The sequence below is a fragment of the Physella acuta genome, unplaced genomic scaffold (genome assembly GCF_028476545.2).
Source record: "Physella acuta isolate Inbredline_101_S28 unplaced genomic scaffold, ASM2847654v3 ptg000813l, whole genome shotgun sequence".
In the NCBI taxonomy this organism is placed as follows: domain Eukaryota; kingdom Metazoa; phylum Mollusca; class Gastropoda; family Physidae; genus Physella; species Physella acuta.
Window position 1 is genome coordinate 514 of NW_026732331.1, and position 27905 is coordinate 28418.

At 36.7% G+C, this 27905-nt stretch overlaps 1 protein-coding gene across 2 annotated transcripts; it reads left to right on the forward strand.

Moving 5' to 3' along the window:
• The first annotated feature begins 798 nt into the window (after window positions 1–798).
• On the forward strand, window positions 799–27611 carry LOC131951473 (afadin). Of its 2 annotated transcripts, none has more exons than XM_059313896.1 (29): window positions 799–1095; window positions 6372–6567; window positions 8992–9104; window positions 9222–9510; window positions 16213–16370; window positions 16508–16631; window positions 17259–17417; window positions 17512–17615; window positions 17859–18059; window positions 18335–18486; window positions 18573–18652; window positions 18781–18974; window positions 19168–19399; window positions 19520–19824; window positions 19937–20279; window positions 20410–20486; window positions 20662–20778; window positions 20932–20997; window positions 21119–21192; window positions 21281–21399; window positions 21512–21613; window positions 21794–23474; window positions 23634–23952; window positions 24379–24552; window positions 24756–24875; window positions 25261–25382; window positions 25506–25620; window positions 25712–25825; window positions 26029–27611. In XM_059313896.1, exons 1-29 carry the CDS (start codon window positions 994–996, stop codon window positions 26920–26922), a joined length of 6846 nt encoding a protein of 2281 aa, XP_059169879.1. In that variant the 5' UTR covers window positions 799–993; the 3' UTR covers window positions 26923–27611. The 2 variants fall into 2 exon arrangements, with proteins under 2 accessions (XP_059169879.1, XP_059169880.1); XM_059313897.1 differs by having other exon boundaries at window positions 16508–16625.
• Window positions 27612–27905: the final 294 nt, after the last annotated feature.

A 27905-nucleotide genomic window follows, 5' to 3' on the forward strand; every position in this document is an offset into this window, starting at 1 on the left:
TATAGATCTAGCAGCCTTATCAGTTTACTATTTCGTTTTTATAATTCAAACGACAAACTGAAAAAAAAAAATGGTTAAATTAACGAAAGCTGTGCGGGGGTCGTCAAAAAGTAATTTGTATTTTACAACTGATATTAGCAGATACTTTTGTTTTTAAATAATGTAATACAAATTGAGAGATAGAGAGAGAGAGAGAGAGAGAGAGAGAGAGAGAGAGAGAGAGAGATAGAGAGAGGCAGAATAAAAATTTCGCATAGATCTAGCTAGATTATATATCTTATAACCTACATTTTAAAACTTATTAATAATAACAGTTGTCAATATTTAAAAATTTAAAAAAAAATTATGCTACAAAAGTTGATACAATGATTTGAATTCGTACATATAAATATTACATCATAACTTTTCCCCACGCATATTACCTAAACGCCCTATCCTATTTTTCATTGACACACCAAAAAAAAAAAAAATACTAATAGGCCAACAAAATAGAACTTAAGCAAGTCAAATTCCCCGATTACGCATAGAAATTCCCAGATGAGAAATTGCGGAAAAGTAATTCTATAAACATTATCGATTGTTTTCCCATTACTGCAGTAGAGTGTAGAGATCTATCCATCCATTTTGAAAATATCCATTCCCACAATACTGCTTTAGGTTTAGTTGCTTGTCGTTGTCTGAAGCTGCCCTTTTACTTTTAAAAAATTTGAGGCAAGGCCTGTGATTATTTATAGAATAGGTAGATCGGCCAACCCACGGTACGAAAAAGAGGGGCACTTGTCGGGTTAGCACTCGACCCGTAACGTGCGCATGCGTGATTACCTTTCTGAAAGCAATGGGAGACCGTTGGAATTACTACTTGCTGCCGAATTGAATTCACTTGTTTATTTCTTTGAAGCAGTTATTTCTTATGGAGTTAATGTGAATAATCAGTGATGTGACGTGTTTTATTTAATTAGGTGATTCCTAAATTCTAAAAACTATTTGTTCACAATGTCGTTATCTAAAAAGGAGGAATATGAACGACTGAGAGGTCTCATCAATCAGTGGAATGTTGATCATTACGATATTTTTGAATTGAGTCAACCAGATCAGGTATGAATGTTTTCCTTATTTATAAACAAAATTTTGTATTGAAAAATTCGATTGGTACTTTTTGATGATGTTTTCCACTTAAGTGTATACACGTTTCATCTATTTCACGAAGTTGATCGCCTTTTTACCTGTATGCCAATAGACACAGGTGACACCATTTTGAGCGTCAACAACAATCCAATATGGCCGACCTTGAAAATATACCTGTCCCAAACTTGCTAGGTAGGGAAAGGGATTGGTGGAGAGGCAAGCCTAATAAAGTCCTTATTTTATCATGTTTTTTAACAGTTGTTTATCCTTGCTTTTCACTTTGTTAGATCTATTTTAGGATTTTTAGGCCTACTACTTTAAACGTAACTATTTAAAAACTGTCTTAATTCTTAATAAACTTTTTAGATCTAGATCTAGATCTCTAGAGTAGAATAGATTCAATCTAGAGAAACAATAGACTGAATGGTGATAGTGATACTGAATAGTGCCTGGCCTACATTCTAGGCCTAAATAAAAAAATAAACTAGGCCTATTCAAATAATATTCTAGTCTACATCTAGATCTATGGGAGGCCCTACTATTACCTAGGCCAAACCCTTCACACCATGATTCATTTATTAGGCCCTTTAACTTAACAATAACATGTAGTATGTAGCCTATGGTTACAGTCTATCCAGTATAAATCTATTTTTTAAATCAATTTTTAGACCTGTTTTTTTAATATATAGGCCTACTAAGTTTACCAATTAGTAGTAGTAGGCCTAAGCTGTAACTTTGTTAACTAAATTAATCTATTGTCTTTTACTAAACTACTAGACAAGTTAACTAGATCCAGTAGGCCTAATTAATTATTAACAGGATAGGATCTAGTAGACTCTAAGAGTAATAGTAATAGTAACTGAAGTTCCATTTTAATTAACGTGACGGTCCATGGAGCAAGTTAAGTAGAGTCCACCTGTTTCTGTGACCTCAGCATATAAAGTGCGATAGTGTGCTCAGCACAGTGACTAGCCACCTTTACTTGATCTAATGTGAGTTAGGCACCCATTAGAGCTGGGTGGACTCTGGGATGTTCTGCTGACTTGAAGCCAGATTTGAACCAGAGACCTTTATGTGTTAGCAATCTAGTGCCACACCATCCCATAGTGTACTCTAGGCTAACTATAGTAAACTGTAGTTCTAATCACTTTAATTATAAACATTTTTGTTGGTTGTGTTTCCCCTTCTTAGTCTTAGTTAACTAAAATGTCTCACTGTAGCTAGAACTACCTCAGTTAGCTTAGTTAACTTAAATTTCTAGTTTTAATCTAGATATGATACTAACTAGCTAAGGCATGTTATATCTAATTTTAACCTGGGCTTATCTGAAGAATGAATTTGTCTAAGTATTTTATTTTAATACACCTTAAACAACATAATATTCAGTAGTTTAGTTTAGCCAAGTTTTTGAATTTAAGTTTAGACATAGTCATTTTTAGTATTGTACTAGTAGGGCCTATTGGTTTACTAATAAGTAATAAAAGTACATCACTTCATTTATTGGGAAATGGGTGCTAGAGAGACATAACCCATAACTGTTTACTTTCGGCTTAGATTTAAATGTATATTCTATTGTTTTGTTGCAAGTTTGTCATTAGCAGTCTTAGTACTAGATCTGTTGACTATAAAGATGGCAGGGTATATTATGGTCTGTTTATACCTAACCTGCCTGTATACTATCCCTAACTGATGGGGGGACGACTTAATTAGGTGCAGTATTGTCCCGTGTGCAGATTTATAAAAAAGCCCATAGTCTAATTTCAATTTTATAACTCCTTACTGCTTGTATTTGCTTTATTATTGTTGTAAATTCACTGTGTCCTTTTTCCAATTAACCCACTGAAGTGAGATAAGCATACAGGTTTCGTTCCATTTAGATTTCTAGGTCTATTCCCATTTCTCATTACTCCCAAGTCCCAATTTATTGCAAAGAATATTATATTAGTTAAAAGCCCCATCATGCACTTTAATTTGATGTGTATGATTTTTAGAAGTGCCATGTTTAAGTTCAGAGTATTTTCCACATTTATTATAAGTTCTATAAATTTTCTACATTATTGAATTAAGAATGTACTATACTTAAAAAATCTATTTTGTTTTCTTTGGGGATCATTCATTTATTATGCCCACAAACATTTCGGATTTTAGACACCCCTAACGCGTCCACTTCCGATTGAACATCCTCTTTCTTCCCTTCTTCCCCCCCCCCCCCCCCCATGTGCCAACATTTAGTAGATCTATAAAAACATTACGACCAATTTACTATTTCAATAACATGTATTGTGTCCTGTTAACTTATATATAGATTTAATACTAATGGGAATGTTTATTATTAGGCTTAAATATTAATTGTTGAATCTTGAGCTCTGGTTCCTAAACTTTTTGGAGGTACCGAAACCCACCAGTTTCAAATGCGCATTAACCGACACTTCTTACTAGTTCTGTCGTCCTCACGGACAAAATCCATTCTTGACTTATGAGTCCACCAAACCCCTGCGGGTTCGCTCTAACCCAGGTTAACAAACCACTAGTCTAGAGCAGGGGTCTCCAAACTACGGCCCGCGGGCCGAATGTGGCCCGCGAAGTCCTCTCATCCGGCCCGCGGAGATCTTTTTGTCCAAAGAAAAATCGTTTGTTGGTGATGATGAGGAACTTTGCCCAGAAAAATTAAAGACATGCCGGGAAGAAACTGGCCCCCGAACTGAAATTTGATAGTTAATGCGGCCCTCGGACTGAAAAGTTTAATTATAAAAGTATAATTATATTATTTATTTCAACGAATTTCCTCATTACTAACCAACAGTATATCTTTACTCATTGGGTGTATTTTTAATAATAATTAATATTAGCATTTAAAAGATTAATATTACTTCATCGCTCATTAACCACTGAGGTGCTATTTGTATTAGTGGGTCGTCGATAAACTACGTCACAATCAGGAGGGGCGGGAGGAGTGTTGCAGAAAGTGTGACGACACACTTTTACAATAACATTAAAAACTCAATTTCAGCTGTTGCTTCACGTTGGTGAATTTTTTTCCCCAGTAAAAATGAATCTAAGCCTACATCAGCGTCGACCGAGCTCAGTAAATAATTTAGAAGAAGAAAAAAAATTGCAGTTGAAACAAATGTACAGTTTTGAGAGGGGTGGTAGGCTAAGATGTGACGTCATTTTGGGTGTTGGGTCCAGGCTTTTTAAAATGATCTGGGGAGGGGGGGGGTAAAATCATTACGTCGCTTATGATTGGATGACCCCAGTGTAGGTATTACATAAGGTGTAAATACTGGGCTTTATTTACACGTTGTGGTAGGTTAAAAGATAGTTTTTTACATGGAACAAATGAGTTTTATGTTTGTTTTAAAATGTAAGCACTTCGATGTTAAATTCCCCTCCCCACAGTCCATAAAGGTGGATATAAATGGATGACCCCTTTTGTCTGGCTTTTAAAAAAAAATGTAACTTATTGGACGATTTGCTGCTCCTCGCCAATGGTACTGGTTTTTTGTCCGGTTTTTTTGTTGTTGAAATTCTTAGTTAATTTTCAACTCCATATTCCTCAGCCTGTCACCATTACTTGTATACTACATTGAAAGAGAAGCTTTATTGCTAACAAATAATTTACATTCTACATGTTTTTAAAAGGTGTTTTTTTGTTGTTGTGTGCCCAGTATAATCCACCGTAGTCATTTCACACAAGCCACCTTACCAGGAAATCCCCCGCTGTTGAAAAGTTGATCACGGCTAGTTAACGTGTCTCACATAGCTGCACGGTAGTGAGCCTCTGTTATATTTCGTACCACCATACTACATACTGCAATCACCATCTCGCACAAAAATGAGAGATTGTCATGTGGGAAGTTCCGCCAATTTATTTCTTTTTAGATTTAGATCAATGTAAAAATATTACATGTTTTAAAAAATCCCTATTGTAATAGATCTAGCGGCTGTTTTGTTTTTATCAAACTTTAACCTTACAGACAGTTTTCTAAATTATTCTCATTAACACATTGAAGTTGAATGGTAGCAGTCGAATTTCACTCCTCTAAACGGTGAAGATGAATGCGTCTGTTTTCACACGAAATTGATCAATTGAGTCTAATTCTTGTACACACGATTTTGTCGGCTCTGACGGCCAGGCTGTTATGATTTGTCATTGTATAAACAATGTCGCAGGATAGGCTATAATAATCCCCAGGCACCTCAATATTTCACACTGAGATTTATGGCCGAACTGTTGAGGGGTCTATGATGGTTTATGTTTACTATTATCTTCTCCGCTCCCCCACCCGCCACTGTCATAATGTCACAGTTCTTACCACTCCACCCCCCCCCCCCACCATCAACCCATGTGTTCAGTCGTCATTGGTAGTCAACCACCACCCACCCCAGGTGCTTTATCTACAATATAAACGGCCCTTCAATAGTGAAATAAAGCACGAGCAATATACAATGTTGCCATCCGATGGTTTTTTTTTTTCATTCGTCCGACCTGGGACTTATGCAAAAAAAAACACAACTAACAATTCTAACGTGTTGCAACGTTGGTTGTGTTTAATTCAAAGCACCTCTATTCAAAAACATCAGTTAATGAAACCATGCGTTTTTTTTATAACCGGTTTTACATTAGGCATCGTCCTTCACCCACCAGTGCACCTGTAATTGAACTTATGACGAATGTGGTTATTAGGCACGCTGGCTTCAAATAAGTGCTATACGAATGCTAAACATTGTGAGCTTCGTCCTAGCCGGGAGCATGTTTAGGTGCTAAACCGCCTAATTTCGATATTAGTCTTATGACTTAGCCTTTGGCTGACGTTAAAGTTTTCGCACAGTCATTTTTGCAAAGTGTGCTGCTCTTTTTTCAACCCCCCCCCCCATTTACTCGCCGTTTTATCCGCTTTTTGACAACCCAGTAAATCGGAAATATTTACTGAATACGTAAAGTGCGTGAACTTGCATATAATCATATTTTTAACAATGTAAAAAAAGCCATAAACATTAAACCCTTCCTTGTAGCGCTTGTTGGGTACGTATCTCTAGCACTCTTTGGTTACAGGAGCTTTTTAAAATAGCTGTTAGGTGGTACCGGCATGTATGTACTACAAAAACATGGAGGACACCGTTGGGGGCTGGCACCCATTAACTAGGCAGCAAGTTATACTATAGAAACTGACCCTACACGAATTGATACTTTAAAACGGTATTACATTTTTATCTGCACATTATTATTTCTCCATTACTTTCAGAATTTAGAGTTCCACGGAGTAGTGAGGTTTTTCTTTCAAGGTGGTGTAGGTGCAAATGTGATTACAAAATGCATCAGAGTGTCGAGTACTGCCACAACAAGAGAAGTAATCGACGTTTTAATCGAAAAGTTTAGACCTGATATGCGCATGTTATCTCAGAATAAATATGCTTTGTATGAGGTTCACGTCAATGGAGGTAAGTCGTTTGTTTTTGCTACGTTTATTCCCCCAACGTTTTTTTTTTATACACCACACATTAGCTTTTATAGTATATACTTATAAATCTTCCCACGTGTTATGATTAAACACAATTCAACATATCAGCCATATATTTACAGGTGAAAAGGCTGGCTACATAATTGCTGTAATAGCTCTTTTGAAATAATGTAAATTTATTTCCTCGTATTTCCGTATGCCGTGTTTCTGTGTCATTTTGGCGGTACGAGCAGACAAGTTAATGTCTTGCTGTAACTGATAGAATAAACGTTGATGCTTGACAGTGGCGTAGAAAACTTTTTACCGGTACACCGTAGACGTAAAAAAAAAAAGTGTGTTAGGCCCTGAGATGTTTTTCTTTGCAGGGAAATGTGTGTGATTTATATGGATGTGTCTAACTGGTAGCGGTTTAGCCTATTCAATACCGGCGTGACGCATTTGCGTGTATTGCGTTACATCTATCACAATTTTCAGATTAAAAATAAATAATTCAATGTCGACCAATTATTTAAAGCTTCGTTTAGACAAAATTATACTAGGATGCCGATTTTTAATATTGGTCGCATTTAAGAAGCAATTTTTATAAATTACTTACTGCCGTGTAATTTTCTAAACCGGCTACCTACTTGTTTGACTGTCTCGGCCTCCCTCCCTTACTTGTTTTGACTGTCTCGGCCCCCACCCTCCCCTACTTGTATTGACTGTCTCGGCCCCCTCCCCTACTTGTTTTGACTGTCTCCACCCTCCTCCCCTACTTGTATTGACTATCTCGGGCCCCCTCCCCTACTTGTATTGACTATCTCGGGCCCCTCCCCTACTTGTATTGACTATCTCGGGCCCCCTCCCCTACTTGTATTGACTATCTCGGCCCCCTCCCCTACTTGTTTTGACTGTCTCCACCCTCCTCCCCTACTTGTATTGACTATCTCGGGCCCCTCCCCTACTTGTATTGACTATCTCGGGCCCCCTCCCCTACTTGTATTGACTGTCTCGGCCCCCCTCCCCTACTTGTATTGACTGTCTCGGCCCCCCTCCCCTACTTGTATTGACTATCTCGGGCCCCTCCCCTACTTGTTTTGACTGTCTCCACCCTCCACCCCTACTTGTTTTGACTCTCGGGCCCCCTCCCCTACTTGTATTGACTGTCTCGGCCCCCCTCCCCTACTTGTATTGACTGTCTCGGCCCCCCTCCCCTACTTGTATTGACTGTCTCGGCCCCCCTCCCCTACTTGTATTGACTGTCTCGGCCCCCCTCCCCTACTTGTTTTGACTGTATCGGTCCCCCTCCCCTACATGTTTTGACTATCTCGGGCCCCTCCCCTACTTGTTTTGACTGTCTCGACCTCCCTCCCCTACTTGTTTTGACTGTATCGGCCCCCCTCCCCTACTTGTATTGACTATCTCGGGCCCCCTCCCCTACATGTTTTGACTATCTCGGGCCCCTCCCCTACTTGTTTTGACTGTCTCCCTACTCCTTGTTTTACTTCAGTCTCTTGTTTTGGTTGTCTTCTCCCGCATGTTCTGACTTCTCTAACTTCCTGTTTGTTTTGACCCTATCTCCCGCCATTTCTTTAATTCCCAGCGCCATGTAACTCTAAAATCAGCTTTTGATTTATTATTAACACGTTTTTTTAATCGGCTTTGGTGTGCACTTAATGTCACGCCGCGAACATTTAATACAACTCAGCTGACAACCGGGATATCAAATAACTCATGTAAAGGAGAAATGATTTCGATAGCACTGGTAGGCATAACCTTCAGCTTGAGAACGTGGAGGCTGGTATGAATGAAATAATACCCTATCTGTTACCTTACTAGCAATAAACGAACTTCATAGTGTCTCTGTCTCTCATATCAACCAGCGGCGGTTGTTGACCTATTTACCAATGATAAAATTAAACCTCTGGGAAATAGCGTGGTTTCCTTTCGATTTCCAGCGTTGGCTGTTGACGTAGCTGTTAACCAATGTCATTATTGTCACAATAGCTTGGAGGTTATGCAAGGGAAATAATCTATCTTAGTTTTTGAGGGCTATTTGAAATGGCATTTCTTTAGCACAGCGAACTGTATAAGATCTTTAATTGCAGTCCCCCTTTTAATCTTCTTATATACAATAGACATTAAATTATGTCTTTGGAGTCCTACAGTAAAATAAAAAGTAGAAAGGGTTAATTAACATATTTTGGTGCCAGGTCTATATTCAGATGCACTTTAAAAAACACAATTACATGGTGCATCATTTCAATGTATTATTAGGTAACAAAATAATTCATTTGTTCTGCATCACTTGTAGAAGGTTATTGTGACTTTGAAAATAAAATGATAAATGTGTTTAACTTTATTGAATAGGAATGTCTCATAGTTTTAAAAAATCATTTAGGAGCTTTATTGTATTATTATTCAGAGGAAAGAAGGTTGGAGAATGATGAAAAGCCTCTATATGTGCAACTTAATTGGGGAAATGATGTTCGAGAAGGAAGGTTCTTGCTCAGGAATGAGGACCACCCCACTGTTAGGGTAAATTTACTTTAATGTTTTGGCTGACACCATCCAGTTTTTTCAACTTGTTGTTTGTATTTTTATGATCTAATGTTGCTTTATAAAAAAATAATGTTTATTGTGGTCATCCTATAGGATCCAGCCCTGGGATTTGACAAGTCTGTACTGCAGCAGGAACAAGCAGGCTTCAAGAGGAAGCTCTCTAAGAGAGAGAAAAAAGAGAAGAAGAAACGTGAGCGAGATAGAGGGAAAGAGAATGTCAATGGAGATGACAGTGTTGCCAACAAGCTGTACGAGGAAGCTCCAGAGACCAGCTTCACCAGGAGCATATCCAACCCTGAAGCTGTCATGAGGAGAAGAAGGCAGCAGAAGCTGGAGAAGAAACTTGCCCAGATGAATGCAGCAGAGGGTGGAACAGACAGTGGTGAGTCATTTGCTCACTTTACTACTCTCCTCCCTTCTATAAATGCTCATCTTTTATTTATATCATCATATCTGTAACATAATTCTAACATCTTTCAGTAAATAATAATGTGTACTAGTCTAGACAAGTAGAGGCCTATGTTAATGAGCTGTATAAACCCAGTGCTGGAATGTGTCCATTGTCTTCCCAAGTTTCTCTGTAAATCTCCCCTGTCTTATCTTGGCTTGTGTTCCTCCAGTCTCAGGTTACTTGTGACCTCCCTACCCAAGGGCTTAGCAGATGCCCTCCTAATCAGTGAACAATAGAAGAATGCATTTCATGAGAGATGCTTGTAGGTGTTGGCCCCATTCTTGTTTCATGGGTTTCATTTCAGTCAACAGTTTAGTACAAAAATATTCTTAATTTGGTAATTTACAATTGTAGTTGTTTTAACATAAGGTAAAGGTAATAATTAAAAAAAATTGTAACTATAAGACTCATTAAAAACCTACAAGTACAACAGTGATCAAGAAGTATAAAAATGCAAATTGTTCTGGTAGGAAACCATGATTAGTAGACTGAGTTTTGCTTCAACCATTATCAGGCATTATATTTATGGTTGTCATTTTGATGTTTTTGTGAATATTACCCAGCAAATGCATGTTACAGCTTTAGTTAGTTTTATGTTGGATTTGTTGAAACATTAAAACCCCAGTTATTAACGACTGCCATTAACCATGTGACTACCACATTAGTCTCTTTGTACAAGTCTAACCCGCGAGTTCTGTAGTAACTGTATTGACGATCAAAATTCTTAACTTACACAAAGTGTAGTTGTCTAATAATATAACGAATACAACTTTTTTCGTTCTTGTGTTTTATTTTTGTTTACAATATGTTATTGAAATTGTTTTCTTCTCTACCTTTATAAAAAAGACATTTTTATGAAGCCGGTAAACATTTTTATAGCATTACTTAGTCGAGTATATTTTTACTGCACTAAGTAATGTTGGCATCTCCATAGAATATCCTCGCGTATTTTTGGCAAAGAACTATGGGGAGAAAATGGCAGACTGGGTGAAGTAAAGGGGGAAACGCGATTCACCGTTAAAACGTTCTATTGTTTGCCTCATTCCGCACGAGTAGCTGTTTGTTATTAGGCTTAGAGAAAACACAATGTGGGCCGAACATTTTCTCCCCGTTGTGCTGCTAGTGGGTGCGCTAGTCACACGGCTGTTTGTATCATAGCCGTCCAGCAGTAGAGGGCGTGATGGTATCACACCTATCACATCTACTCAGCTCACGCAATCGTGGGTGTTTACAAAAATGTACTGCAACAGAATTATATACCCCATCTTCTGTCAAGTCTACGATAGTATTTGTATTAAACTACTTTTTAAACAAACGTGGATGTGGAGTGTATTGTTTTTGATGTACTTGGAGCTAACAATGCTGTGCTCATTTGTTGTCATGGTATCTTATCAAACAATGCCTACTTAAATAGAACAGCATTTCCAACTGTTTGAAAGATGCAAGTAATGCAAATCGATTGAAGCGAATAGTTGTTTTTTTTTTTTACTTTATTCCCTTTTCTTATCCATAAAACGCTGTCCCGACATTTTCTTCTACTGCCAACAGAGATTTCTATCTCAAGAACGTGTTTTTAGATTAATTTTCATTATCTTTTTAATGTTTGAAGGGTGTTAGAGCTAGAGGGGGGAGGGGATCATATACCTGTCTGTGATCTCCGCAACAGCTCAGCCTGACAAATTGGTCATTAGTGGGGTTTTATTACCAGGTAAGAAGCTCTCGTTAGGAGTGCTGCATCCCACAGCTATCGCCACAGCATCGCACGACTAAGGCCTACCTTTATGTCTGATGTCAATTAAGTGAAGGCTGTTTGGTCTCAGGGTGTCTGGCACTTGCTTCACAGATATGTCTGTGCGGGCGGAATAACCTTGTTCAAATTGTTCTGTGTTCAATCACAAGCACGGGCTAATGTCACGATAGCCTACTTCAGTTGGGTGAGGTTTCAGTTGAGCAGTATTAAATAGACGAAGGAATTTAGTATTTTAAAATAGCAGTATGTGGGCAAACACATCTGTTTACACTGCAATTGTGTTTAAACTATCTGAAAAAAATCCACACTTATGAAAACATGTTCAACATACACCTGGTCTTTGTCTAAACATGCCTTGACAAAATCTGCACAATAGATAATCTAATCTGGTTGGGTTTTGTAAAGAGAAGGGCCGTCAATCTTTGTAACTTTATTAAGGCACATGTTCATCCAGTTGTTAATAATAAACGACACAAATTGACAAATGTATTTTTAAAACATGGAAATCTTGCTACATTTTAGATGTGTAGTTTTAGTAGGTGTATACCTTAATTGCAAGATTTCGGATTCTCCCTCCTTCACCAAGTTTTATGTCTCCATTCATGGTGATTCGCAGACTTTCACGTTCTTTACAGTTGAGGTTAATCTAACTTAGAGTGTCTGAGTTGTTGTATAGAACGTGTTTATGTTGGAGCACGTCTTGTCTTATATTTCAACACATTTACCCCACATTTCTCCCACACGGACCACACCACGGGTGTAGGCAAGAAGTAGAAAATAAACATTTGGTGGACATGCGCCTGTGGTCTTCTAGCAGGGTGGAACGTAACATATCAATTACGGTAGCTTGGTGAGGGGAAGACACATCGCGTGCTAACAGTGGATTTAGCAGAACTGCCGACTCTGACCATGTAATATATGTAGAAAATAAATCACAAATACGGACAAGCGACACGTAGCTGGTGGTTAGTGTTTTTATTAGATGGTCATGCATCATTATCTAAGGCAGTACTTGATACCAGTGTTAAAAGGGAGCTATCTAAGGCTACTTCTGTTATTTGTAAAGAAATATGCCTTACAAGTTGCCTTTTTCTGTTCCCAGCTCTTATATCCGCATGTTCTATCAACTACGCATTGGTTTTAAACAGATAAATATCCTCAAATAGATTAGCTAGACCGTGTCATGTGTGTACATTCCATCTAGATGTGCTTGTCAACAAATAGTAGATCTAGCACTGACGTGAAAACACTATGGCCGCTTTCTATGGAATGAAACCCTCCAGACGACTACGAGGGGCGGGTCGTGCATGTTTGTCGTCACACGGGTCCTACACTTCACCTCATGGCGTTGTGCACTGGCTGGTTCTACAGGTCGCCTCATTATTTACACAACAAACGCAGACATTTATTTGAGTTTGGTCTGACCCGTTATTCTACTTTTTTTTTGAATTGTTGACATCTTGTGCTATCATTTATAGGCCTACGTCTAGAATTTAAGTAACAATTTAAAAAAAAAGTTTATTTTTTCAATTAAATTTATATTTACCATTTCAACCAAAAACTCATTAAAAAGACCAATTTATACATTGTTCGCATGTCCATCAATTACTCAAGCTCATCTGCAAAAGTATCGAATTTACTTTCATAACATACTATTGGTACTCTACAAACGCGGCACACACACACACACATTTCCACAGAATGTATTTCTTTTCCAATTGTTTTTAGTGAAGTATTTCCCCAACCACTTTTAAAATGGGAAGTAATTCACGCGCGTGAGTACAACAGACATGATTAATGGGTCTGCTGTTTAGTCTGGCCGTTATCTGTTGCAGTGGTCACCTGGTGGTTCTTGTTGCAGGACTTATCAGTCGCACGTGTTCGCCAGAGGAAACATGGACTATCAAAGTTCCATGATTTTAGAATATGCTGGGGCCATTTATTTTTATTAGTTTCAGCTCAACTCTAACTGTCCTTGTTCAACACACAGGTTTACAGGCATACTCCTTGTATGGGAGGCTATAGTCATCAAGCATTAAAAAAAAAACAACGTTTTTTAAATAGTTTAAATAGTTTAAAAGGCAAACGTATTTGATCAGAAGGGCGTGATTTTGTTGTAGAAAACCTTAGTGGTTGTGTCTATATGCAATTACCACAATGTTTATCTGTCGTCGTTGTTTTTTTTTCTAACAACATGCTTACTTTTTATAGATATGTATGCGCAACTGAATTTAAATCCAAGAATTCCTGACATTTCAAATAGTTCAGAATTAAATTAACGAGAGCTAGACTTGGATTGTCTATATTTATATTGTTGTAACATGTGTAGGCCGGGCTTGTGGGTTTCTATTGCTTGACATTATAAAACATTGTAGATGTTATTAAACCAAGTGGCCACTACATTTAAACAGGAACATAATTTGCGACGCTTAGCTGGTGAATGATTGATTAACGCTTGCAATGCACATACATACACTGAACGAAGTCACACATTTGACCCCATAAATCTCTTCTATAGCAGCGAATTTTTCTATACCGTAGAGGCGGCGTGTGTGTATGTGAATCAATGGAGCAGCATGCGTCGTGTTTTGAAATCACGTAGCCAATATAGCAAGAAATTTAAATGTGGGAGATGGCATTATCAGTTTTCTCTCGTGACCTCAGGCCCCGGGCTCGTAGTCAGCTAATTACCGGAAGGGGGGGGGGGGGGGGGGAGGAGGGCGAGGACTTAAGGAACACGTTTTGGGGATGTCACGACTTGAGAGTTAATTTATGTGTCGGGATTATCTTCTCCTTTTACTTTGTTGCTGTCTTATGTTAACTTGTTAATTGTTCCACTTTCCTCACAGATGTAAATATAGAGAAATTGTTTAATAGTAAGCTTGAAAAGATGGCGACAGTATTAAAGCTATTTTGTATTTGATTTGATGTGTTCTAAGATTGATTGTATCCCCTGGTCCTATGGTGTGTTGTATGCCGAATGTGAGTTGAGGAGACGCTAGAACTGAAAGCTTGCTCTGGTCACACGGGATTACAGGCGGCTGTTTAAACATCGCCTTACCTTGTATATACAGGCAGCCAGGTACCCACCTACCTCTGGCTAGGCCATTGTTCACTTGAAAGCTGCTTTTGTTGGGCTGGAAGTCAGCTTGACGGCTTCAAGTTTAGAGATTTTTATTTTACAGACGCGGTGTTGTTGCTGAACTTAATAGGGCTGTTGAAATCAGTATTATCTGATGGGAATATAATTAAAATAACACAATTAGTAAAGTCGGCTTCTAGTTTAAACTCGATCTAATGTATGAGCACAGAATAACATTAATCATTGGAGATATATGAATTCCTTTTAAGTGTAATTTTACCCCTATAAACTTGTATATGTGGTTGCGGGAAAAATGTATTAAGAAAAGTGTCATTCATAAAATGTCATTTACTCTCGTGAAATGTGTAAACCATTGATGATAAACGCCAACGTTGTGTGCAAGTTTTTTTCAATTCTGTCGTTACTTTGTAGCGAATAAACATGCACCGCTTACACTTGAAGCTTCCAATTCTACCACCCAATCCCCACCTCGTGTTCAACTCTTGGGCTAGCGAAAACAATGGAGACGCGCGTCCAAGATAGTGACTGTAATCTTCCCGTCTTGTCACTCTCATTCTCTCCCTTGTCTGGCTTTAGTCCGTGCGTGCCTAATGAGCAAGGAAGAATTGATCGAATCGACTGCCTTTACATGCTGCATCAGTAACGATCTTGTCTTGACCCATCTGAGTCACGGTGTGGTCCAAGCACATAGGCGAGGCGGTGTGTATTCCGTTTCTCTGTCACTTTTGACAGGTGGGCCAGCTTACGTGATATCATTGCATTCCTAGAATTGTTTCAACATTATAAGGCACATTTCTCAAATACTGATCCCTCTCCCTACCTCTCTTTCTCTCTTTCTCTCTCTCTCTCTCTCTCTTTCTCTCTCTCTCTCTTATTTTAATACAGAGCTGTTTGATGTTTTGTATTCATTCAATGTAAATTGTACTTGGTGGTAAATATAAAGAAAAATAATGCAACATTAATGCAGTAACAGCTATTTTAAACCTAAAATTCATTACCAAACAGTAATATTAAAACATGATAAACAATTAATTATATTTTTTTAGTTTATGAGAATCTTCAGTAAATGTTTTATACTTAGCCATTCTGAAATATTAAAATGATTAATTATTAATATAGGGCAACTTTTAAAAATTGAAATATCTTTTTTCTCATCTCACTTTCTCTCTCTCTCTCTCTCTCTCTCTCTCTCATATATGTATATATATAGGCTATATACTTATTTCCTCTCAATTCTATTCTTCTGTTATGTTATAATTTCATCTCCCCCCCCCTCACCTCCCACTGACAAAACAGGGTGTCAGTCTTCTCATAGTTTGTCCTATTTACCTAATGGTCTGTGACCAGGAAACACTGTATGTGTAATGGGTTGTAGGAATGCTACCAGTGACCTAGTTTTAAAAAAGATAACCTCTGACCTGTCCTTAGGTTTCTGGAGGAAATGGCAGTAACATATGAAATTACATTACTTGTATATGAAACAAAAAATACAAAGTGTATTTACTTCTCAGCTCTACTGCAATTTGTAATATATAAAAATATATTTGAAGACAATTTGTAGTTGAACATTGGCTTTTGCTCTATAAAACCACAAGTCACTGATGTCAAATTATGCATTAAAAATGTTAGAATTTAAATAGTTTTCTATCTTTTAAGGCAATACTTAAAGAAAACCCAGAACTCCTGTTGAAATAGGTTTTCATTTATTATTGATTTGCATAGTCAGCAATTTACATTACTTGCCGGTGGTACTTTACTGTGTGCTATTTTAATTTCACAGGAGGAACACTTAAAATTTATGGCGAGTCCTTGCAAAGAGAAGTGCCATACAAAACACTTTTCCTTTCAACTGCAGACCCAGCATCTGCTGTAGTAAAAGAAGCACTAGAAAAATATGGTAGGGAGAAAGAAGACCCTACCCAATACTGTCTTGTGGAGGTAAACTGATGTTTTTATACATAGTGAATTTTATTAATATCATAATGAAAATTATTCAAGGATATTTTGAGTGGATATATTTCTGTATTGAGAATGAAATACATATATAACTGTATGTTGTAAATATATTTGTTTAGGTCCTGCTACCACCTGGAGGTATGGAATACCATGGTGGAACAGCAACAGGAGATGAGCGTGTCCTGGATGACAATGAGTGTCCTCTGGCTATTGTCATGCAACATGCGAAACACAGAGGTCAGGGTACGGGAGGTTTGCAAATGGCATGCACACATATATCGATGTAGCTTTAAATATTGTCATTTCATTTTTCACTGCATCATGCTTGGCACTAATGGCACTTCTGAGAAATAATTTTTAAATATTATTGGAATGGATACTAACTTTTTTACTAGCATTAAAATTACAATTTCATCTATGATCACCTGATTTTTTTAGAAATAACAATTATATGTTGAATGGTGTTGGATAATTTGCCATAATTATTAAACAAGCTACTAATATCACAATAGGCTAGAACATTAAGGGGAATTTTTGTGTATCAAATGTGTGCTTCAAATATCCATTTGCACCTCAAAACTATGTATGTTTCCATAATTTATTGATCATTTTTTTAGTTGTATTGTAAAAAAATTTTTTTTATCTTAAGTTTTCTCTTTATTATTATGTTATTTTATTTAAATAATATTAATTAGCATCTAAATCTCATGGTCCGAGATGCTTTAACATTTAAATATGTTAATCTCGTAAAATATATTATCATCACTCTATGGCTATTTTTTTAATGTGTAGTTATAAGTTTGCTTGCCACATTTCAGACCAGGAATATTAAACAAGATATTTCTCATCCTCAAAACTTTTTTTTTTTAGGTCACATCATCTTTCAGCTGAGGGAAAGGACTGCTGATTACAAGAAAAGAAGTAAGAGACCTAGAGCTGTGTCCCAAGATGACTTGCGCAATCACCAAAGTGATCAAAGACACACTAATGTGGACATGCTGCCATATTTGACAGAACTAAATGTTAGAGGTAAATGCTAAGGCACCAACTCAAAAATTTCATTATTATAATGTTCCAATCTCATTACAATTTAAACTATTGTTTCATTTAATTTTGTACACAGGTAAACCAAAGCGACATGTTTTGCCACTTAATGTCACTGAAGTTGTTAATGTAACAGAAGTTGTAAATAACAGACAAGAATACAATGGCAAACACTTTTTACAGGTATTTGACTTATAAACAGAATCAAACACTTTCTGCTTACTAAAATCATGACAATAATTATGTCATCACTATGGTAGCAGTGGTTAAATAATTGTTTTTAAAACCCAACAAATCAGCTGTACAGGGACCATAACTTTCACCTTGTTACTAAAAGTCACAATTAAGCAATCAATCTGCATATTTTCCACATTTTATAATTTTGTTTATGGTGTAAAAAATGTTTCTTGTAATCTCCATGTTTAGCTCTCTGGCAGTGATATTCGCCCTAGACATTGTGTGATTGCACATACCGAAGGCATTGTAACAGTCACTCCTAACAGTCATGATGCTGAAACATATGTAGAAAGACAGAGAATCTATGAAACTACAATGCTGAAGCATGGCATGACAGTACAGTTTGGCAAAGATAAATTGTACAGGTTTCTGGACCCAAGGTTTGATGAGGTAGGAGTTGTCTTACTCAGTAAATTAGGAGATTGGCTACATGTCTATTATCAAAACACTCCAAATGAGTGTAAATGTTATTGCTTAAACCATACTTTATTGCCTTTATGTAAAGTTATAAAAACTTGAGGTTAAAACAATAGAAATTTTGCATTGACAGTTTTTAAAATCTTTATTTAAGTATAATTAAAATTATTTTATTTTAAGAAATGAGATGTTCAAGTTATACCAAACATATTTTACCTGAACATATACCTGACATATTTTATATGCAGCCACCAATGCAGAACCAGCCATATCAACTTCCTAACAAGACTCCTCGAGGTCAGCCTCAAGAAACAAACTTTGATGTTGATGGCCATATTGAAACTGTACAGGGATCTTCTCCTCTTCAAAGGCCACCATCTTGGGAAGGTCAACAAAGAAGGTGAATTGAATATAATGGAATTGTCTATTTGTTAGTTTCATTAGCTTTTATAGTTCTTGAATTTCACATTAAAATTATGTTTCCAGGAGTAACTCTGACAGATCGCCAGGATCTTCACAAGGAATGGAAGATTTGCTGCCTGCTTCTGTGGAATATTTTATTGATGGTTTGTGACCAAAATATAATTTCATATTAAGCATAATATTTCATGTTAATACAAATAATGTAAGACATACATTTAAGTATTATGCTTGAAGGTGTGATGGTTTAAATTATAAATTTACCTACTTTCAGCTGAGGACCGCTTGCTTCAAGCCTCTATCCTACAGGTGAACAGTAAACAGCTTCAATTTAAGCTAGCTCCAACATATACACTATACATGGCAGCTAGAAATTTGTTAGCTGCTAGATCACCTGTGGCTTACAGGGGACAGTTAGTAGCTGATTTTGTCAGCAAAACTGCCAAGATGACCCAACAGAGCATTCAGGTAAGACCACTCCGTTTTATATATAAACATTACATATTTTAAAATATTTATTTTCACGCATTCATACTTTCACATCTTTAATTTAATTTTTTTTTAAATTTAAAATTTTTTCTTTATGTAGAATATCAGTTATTTACTGTGTTAAAAGAAGATTTGGATTCAGTTTTCTGTTATTAATATTGTCTGTTCACAGGAACATCATAATGACCCACCTTCACTGGCATTCTGGATGGCCAACTCATCAGAGATGTTGCACATGTTCAAACAAGACAGAGATATTTACCACCAGAGTACTATATCTCAGGAGATGCTGGCAGAAGCCGTCCAGACTGCATTTCATCATTTAGTCAGGTGTCTGCAAGGAGATTTGCAGAGGGTCATGCCTGCTTTTCTTGATTCTTCAGATTCTAATGACGTTGATGATGGTAAGATTTTTTAAAGTGACTGTTGTTAGCTTTAACTATTATTTTCAAATTTACAAAGTAAGATCCTTATGACTTTTTTTTTATCACTAAATATTTTTAAAATGTCTTCTATCTTTTAAGAAATGGGTCAGCGTTACAACATGGGAAGACCAACGCTAGCAGATGTCCTTAACACATTATCTGCTGCTATGACGTTATTGAGGAGATGCCGTGTCAATGCAGCTTTGACGATACAGCTGTTTTCTCAACTCTTTCATTTCATCAATATGTGGCTGTTCAACATTCTTGTCACTGAGCCGCAGCTTCAGTTATGTACACGAGTGTGGGGAATCCGGTTGAAAAGGAGACTTGGAAGTGTGGAGGCTTGGGCAGAGAAACAAGGCTTGGAATTAGCTGCTGACTGCCATCTTTGTAGAATTATACAAGTGGGTATCCATCACTTTCATTGTTTATATGAAACTAAAAATATTATTTAAGATGCTGCATGTGATAGTATGTCTCTAAAGAATGCTCATGAGTTCGTATTGTCTGTTACAGGCAGCACATTTGCTTCAAGCCCCCAAGTCAAGTCCAGATGATATCACAAACATCAGCTCCACCTGCTTCAAACTGAATTCTGTGCAGCTGCGCGCTCTCCTGACTCGTTACATTCCAGAACCTAATGAACCCCCGGTGTCAGGTCCATTTATTGACAGAGTTGTCTCTATAGCTGAAAATATGGCAGATGAGTTGACAAGGACTGATGGACGTGAAGTGGGATTAGAGGAGGATAACGATCTACATCTTCCATTTTTATTGCCTGAAGATGGTTATTCCTGTGACACAATCAGAGGAATTCCTAATGGTCTTCCAGATTTTGTCAGACAGCTTGAAAATGCAGGTGAGTTGCTCCTAGTAACTTCTAATTTTTAAATAGGTTGTGTCACATGGCCTTAATACAAAGGTTTTTACCTCAACTAATCCATGTACTGTAAGAAACTTTAGATTTAATCACATTTTATTCTTTTCAGGCATTTGTCGGTTCATTATCAACAACAATGCATCTGGTAGCTGGACAGTCTACATGGGAGATGCACCTTATCCTGATGTAAGCTTTTCATTTTACCACTTATTAAATGTTGTTTAATGGTATGCAGAAAATACTTTTTGTAAAAACTTTAAAGCTCTTAAGTTCTAATCATAATAATGCATCTTGCAGGAAATAATATAACATTTTAGCCATTTTTACCAGCATTAGATAATTTCACTTTTGATTTCTCTAGATGAAATTGAATAGCCCAGTTAGTCCAGGACATGGATTGCCTCCCACACCAGAGATCATTACAGTTTCTTTTAACAAGGTCAAAGGCAGTATGGGGCTTAGTATTGTTGCTGCTTTCGTAAGTTTATACTTTCAATATTTATATTACATTTAAGTACATATTCTTTTATATACTTAAAGAACCAGTACATTTTTTTTTAAAGAGATATTAAGCAAGAATTTTATGTAAAATAAATTATTAAAATTTTATTAAAAATTTTAAATTTGAAAGGGTGAAGGTCAAGCTCAGCAAGGCATTTACATAAAATCTGTAGTTGAAGGTGGAGCTGCTGCACTTGTGAGTATAATTTGCTTGTTTCTGTTTGAAAACTTTGTCTTAAACAATAGTGTACCTAAGCTACATTAACACAATCTAATGTTTATAAACAGAATAATTATGTTCAATTTAACAATTTTAGGATGGTCGACTTCAGGCAGGAGACCAGCTGTTAGAGGTTGATGGTAAATCTCTGGTTGGCCTTTCTCAGGAGAAGTAAGTGATAGTTTCCCTTGTAAAATATTGATGATGAAAGTATAACCTTGAAATTTCATTACTAAAATGCAAATGATATATTTTACAGAGCCGCCGAGTTGATGACTAAAACTGGTCAGGTGATCAAATTAAAAGTAGCCAAAAGAGCTGTCCTCTATCACAACTTGGGGTCTCTGCTTAGTCAGCCCTCACCTACAAGTCAAAGAGGTCAGTTTTAGAAATGTAAATTCATATAGCTACATTTTTAAAAGTTGACCAGAGCATGTAACTGCTTAAACTTCCATTTGTCTTAAGGTTGAATGCACTTATGTTATTGCAGCTGCCCAGAATCGGGGACCAGGTCCTAACAATAGAATGCCTAATGATGATGGCCCACCTCCTCCATATGATGGTCGAGATAGTAAACCAGTCAATGGTTATGGTAAGTGAAATGTTTTTAGCATAATTTTACAACTTTGAAAGCTTTTTTTCTTGAGAATTTTAACAATCTGGCATCATTATTTCTATTATTCAGAAAAGAAATTATTCCATATATAAATTATTTACCATATTTATGGTTATTTAATTTGCCTTACTATTAATATTATTTTTCTATAAATAGGTGATGCAAACAAAATGCGAGCACCATCATCTGGAAATCTAGCCAGTGCACGGCCAGGAGCTAATGATCCGTATAACTACCGCAAAGATGATCCACGGTCAAAATCAACTTCAAATTTACATGTTGATACCAACTTAGACCGAGCAGACATGCACTCAAGTATGAAACCAGCACAGTCTGTTGGTATGCTGCATCCATCTTCTCCTGGATATGGCCAGTACTCTCCAGGTGGTAGAAGACTAGATGTAAGACCCAATGATTATGAAAACCAACCCACTTATCCTAAAGCAGGTGGAGAAGGGCAGGGTAGGCCAGGGTACAACTTTGTAGATCCCAGACAGAATATTCCGGGACAACCAAAGCCACAGAATCAGTTCCAGTCCCCTGGTTATGTACAACAGAAGAACTCGGATAGGTCATCTATTTCATCTAAAACCTCTTCCAACAGTAACAGAGATTCTAGACCACAGTCTGCTTACTATGATCCTCACAATGCCAATAGGGACAATTCAGATTTTGTCTCCCGACCAAAGTCAGAAGATGTTGGGAGCAAGTTAAAGGAGTGGCAAGATAAATATGAAGATCCTAGAAGTGGCTACAACAAACAGCCTGGCAGGGGGCAAAGTCCACCTTACAGCAATATTGGTGCTCAGAATAGGGAGCCTCCACCACAGCCACAACATAACCCTCCACCTAAACCCACAGCTCATGAAAGACTCTTCAGTCAGCAAGGTATGCCACAGAAAGCTAATAACAGTGCCTATAACAGACAGCCCAACTTCTATGAGAACACAGTTCCATTGAAACAGGAGCCCCCACCTGCTTTTCATCAACTAGCACGTTTACCCAGTGACAATGACTTAAAACCCAGACCAGGTCCTAAGCCTGCAGCGATTGTTAAGAAAAATCAGCCACGTGTTCAACACACTGACCTGCCAATGGTCAGAGTTGACAACAGACAAACCCAGCCACATTTCTATGGCGACAACAGATCAACAGTGTCATTAGATCAGGCCAGCAGTCCTCAATCTACAGGGTACTTACAACCTAGTGGGCCACAGTTTGATGCAAGAAATGCCCCACCACAAGCTAGCAGAATCCCTGCACAGCCAGACTACAGAAATGATTCTAGATTTGATTTACAACTTTCTCCTGACCCCAAAAATGGGCCAGTTCAAGACTATAGAAATACCACTGACCCAAGGAATATTCCAGACATGCGAAGTGCACCTGATCTGAGGAATATTCCAGATATGAGAAACGTACCTGATCCAAGAAATATTCCTGATCTAAGAAATGCTCCTGACCCAAGGAATATGCAACAGTATGGTAATGATATAAATTATTCACAGCAGCCAGACTATCGTAACAGCACTAACAATCTACCAAGTCCAATTTACCAGGATCAGAATCGATCACTTCCACCAACAAATCAACACTTCCAGCAACAGAGGTATCCTGAACCTGTCAATTCTTATGGATACTCTTCAAATTCTCATGACACCCCACCCCCACCATTGCACAATAATACCCATCCTGGTTCATACCAAGACAATTTTGAGGAGCCTCCAACCCTTCCACCTCCACCATCAAATGAGGCATTACTAGAACAGAAGCTTGCTGAAGAGCAGCAGAAACTGATGCAGACTATCAATGCAACAAACCAGTTCTTGGCTGACAGGTACATACTAACTAGTTGTCACTAAAATTTTCTCATGCATTATCAAATTACATATATCTGCTTAGATTTTTCACTTCCCATACATTTATTGTTAATGCATAATACAAATATGTTTATTTTACTATTAAAGGACATACATTTTTTCCCCTCTTATTCTAGGCACCCAAGACCAAATACCCAGCCACAGCAACCCTCCCAGGCTCAGCTTTACCAACCATCACAACAGCCACAGCAGCGTTATCAACCTCCTGTCCATCAACCAGCTGTTCAGCCAATAAACCGAGTGCTTCCCTCTGGCATAGATAACACCGCTATTATGGGATATCAACCTGTGCAAGACAACTACAGAAATGACTCTCACCCTAACTACCAAAACATTGGTTTTAGTTCAGGAGAGCCTCAGCCACCACCAGTACCACAACCACCATCTGAATACGACACTTATGACAATCAGTCTTTGAAAGCCCAAGGATTTCAGGTACAGTTCAGTTTACTCAGGCTTTGTTTAGGAACACAATGCATAATAATGTCAGTTGTTCATAGATAATCATAATTTGCTAGCTTTAAAATACATTTTTCTCTCCATATTTTCATTTTGAAATTAAACTATGCAGAATGTGGTTATTTTATTTCCAAGGAGATTGTCTTTTATTGACATTCAAAGCAGAACATCTACACCTGATAGAGTAATTATTTATATTTGAAGGAGGAAAATGTGATAGTTATTTAATATTTTCGTTGAATTGTAAAATTGATCAGGAATAATGTGTTACAACAATATGTTGTAGTTCTAAAGCATATTAATTTTAAGGCTGCTATTGTTAAGCAAATTAAACAGGAAATGATTACAACTTGGTGGGTGAAACCAGACTTAATGTTATTGTAAAATTTTGTTTGTATTTAGGTTAAACCTGCTGTGCCTCTCAATAAACCAAAGTTAAAGCAAGACATCAATAACAGATCAGCATGGGATAGGGATGCTAAAGAAAAAGCAGAGGAAGAAGAACAAGAAGAACTTTATAGAGCAAGAGAACAAGAAATAGCTGAATTAGAATCAAGGCCATTCTTAAACCCCTCAGTATGTTTTTGAAAACCAAATACTTATTAGTAATTCATTATGTATTTTTGAAATTTTCACACTTTTAGTTTAAATTTATAAGTTGGGAAACAATTTATAAACATCAGTAAAGCTTATCTGTAATATGTCTTTTTAAAAAATTAATTTGTCAGACTTTTTCTTTAAAATTTGAAATAGCTATGGATTTGACTTGTTTCTTCTAGGAGCAAGAAAGATTGAGAAAGTTAAAAACAGAGCAGGAGTTCCAGAGGAGGGTTAGAGAAATTGCTGAAAAGGGAGATTATGATTATGAAGATGATGACGAAATGGCAGAAAGATTATTTGTGAGTATAATCCTGTTCTATATCAGATGTTCATTACTACAAAAATGATAGAAAGATTGTATATAAATTGCAAAATGAGACAATTTTGTTGTTTTCTCTGATGTAATCCCAAATAATAATATGGGCCTATTATTTACATGAAGCACATTGAGACAGCATTCTTTTTTTTATTTTGGCTGTAGCAAACTCTCTAAATGACATTCTGCTTTAGTGACATCCCATGTTCTTGTACACAAAATAGTTTATTCCATTGAAAGAATCAATGAAGTGATATATTTTTGAGACTGTAAACAGACTTCATAAGGTTGTCAATTGTATGTTTATAGTTAGTTTTTTAACTCTATTTTAAGATTTACATGTTTTATTTCATCTTATGCAATTCCAGACCCGTGAAAGATTAATAGAGAATGTAAAAGAAGAGCTGGAAAGGTCTAGAGCAAGAATGCTAGATTTTGAACAAGCTCAACAGAGAGCTGATGCGTCTAGGGAAGCCGAGAGATTAAAAGCGTAAGTAGAGCTTTGTTCTCCATTATACAAACATTGTTGTATATTTAATGGCTGCCTTTTTCTTGTTATTTAGGAGAGTTTTACTTAGAGGTAGTATTAGCATGAATATTTATTGTATTTCAGTCTTGAGAGAAGACTGGAAATGCATGAACAAGACAGAGAAGAGCAGCGATTGAGAATGCAGAAAAGGCAAGAAAGAAGATCTAAAGAATATCAGGAGCAACTACGACTGCAGAAGGTACTTTATATGATAAATGGGATAAAAATATTTAAGATTCCTTTTTTCCAGTATATAGTAAATTATAATTCCTAATTTTCTTTATGAAAAGGAAACGAGAGATAAACAACGTCAAAACTATGAAGAACAAAAAAGATTACTACAGAAAGAGGAAGAAAAACTTAATCAGCGAAGGGAAGAGGAACTGAACAAAAAGAGGCAGTTTGTAAGTTTTGATACATTAAAAGAAATATTTCACTAACTAATTCCACTATATTAAACAAAAAGAATAAATTATCTTTTAAAATGAACTACACTATCTCTTACTTTGTCTTATATGATTTATTTCTGTCCATTTAATAAAATTTATACATATAATTTTATTCGCTCTAAAGATGTTAACATAATAATTTGTTTAAAAATATTTAGGAGCGTGAACGTCGACAAGAATTACAAGATCAACGAGATGCAGAAGAAAAACGGCTACGAGCAGAAGCAAGAAGAGAAGAGGAAGAATATTTTCAAAAACAGTTGGCCCAAGAAAGGCAGCAGAGAATAGATCAAAATAGGCCAATAAGAGTTGAAGATGAAAAGAAACGTCTTGATTCAATGAATTCTCAAACCCAATCCAGTCCAACATCACCAGGATACTCTCAGTATGCAAATATTCCAAGCCAGCCTGAACCAGCCCCTCCACCTCCTGCTAGAAACTCATCATATGAAACATTTAACCAGCACAGAGCATCCTTTAGAGGAGTCAACCCTGATTTCCCCCCACCTGTTAATCCTAATGCAGCCTCTACAGGTGCTCTGCCTTCTGCTTTACGGAACAGTAATGAGCCTCCTCCCCCGGCAAAAAAATCAGTTTCATTCAATACTCAGATGAATACTTATAAAGAACGCACACCTAATCACTCAGTGTCTTCATACAAATCTCCAACAGGATCACAATCGATAGAGGAGATGCTCCCCCCTCCTAATTTTAGTCCTGAGGCAGATGTGTTTGACTCCCCTAATCCCCCCTTATTTAACAAAAGTAATGGCTCTATTCCAAACACCAATCGAGGAACTGATGTTGTCTACAGTACATCAAACAACACCCCTAATGTCATTGGGGCACAAGAAGTTTACAGAGACCCCCGCTCTAGAATTGAAGCCAAAATAGCATCCCAGTCAACAGGTCGTACACCAAGCACAGACAGGATGTCATTCAGAGAGAAGATGAAATACTTTGCTGCTGAAGCTGGAGAAGGTACCATCAAAGACAAGCCAAAGTCTTCTAAAACATTAAGGTCTATTGAATCTCAACTTAATGGTCAGTAACAATACTTGTTTTTTTTTAAAATTAATTTTAACCTTGTTCTTCCTCATTGGCAAACCATACTGAAGATAAATAGACTTGTTGAATAAAACAAGATTACATTTTAGGACATTGCTCACTAAATACACTGGAAATTCTTTTCACTTATATTTTTAGAACTGCTTTTAAAATATATTTCCCATGTGTGTTGTTCTTTGCAAATGCAAAACTGGAGAAATAGTACCCTTTGATGATTATATTCAAATCATATTCTTATATTATTCACATTTATAAGCATTAAGAAACAACTCTGTGATGGTTGTGGAAAAATAAAAACTTAAAATGCTATCAAGAAAAGGAGTAAATCTTAATGTATAGCTATAACCTTGATTGTGGTGGAGTTTATAAGAAGTGGTTGGACAATAAATTATTGGACTGTGTTGTGCCAAAAGTTAAATTTGAACTTGCCAGACAAATTGTTGTGAAAGTGAGCAGAGATACTGTGTACAGTGATGAATGAAGTTTTGATGTGCTTCTAAAGGTATTAACACTAGTGGCCTAAATGATTGCTTATTATTAGGTTAAAACCATGTTTTATTATAAACATTTCTTTCATATTCATTTGACGCATCATTCGTTTGTATGAAGTGTAATTCTAGATAAGCTAAGGTTTATTTTTTATCTCAACATATTCTTCTTATTCATATATTTTTTTAAAATTTGCAAGCATCTGTTGTTAATGGATAAAAAAGTGTAAGTTACAGCGAAGTAACATGATGCTATTTTAGACTATACATTCAAATGATTTTCAAATGCAGATTTTTTTAGTGAAATAAAGATTTAAGGACTGATTAGTATATTTCTTTGGCCAAAGAACAATATTAAATTTAATAAACATTCTACCTATTTACCAATTTATTATCTGTTAACCTTTTAAAGTTTTTATATTTTAAAATTTTTATGTTTTTCTAAAACTATTAAAATATCATTCCTGTATCTTATTGAA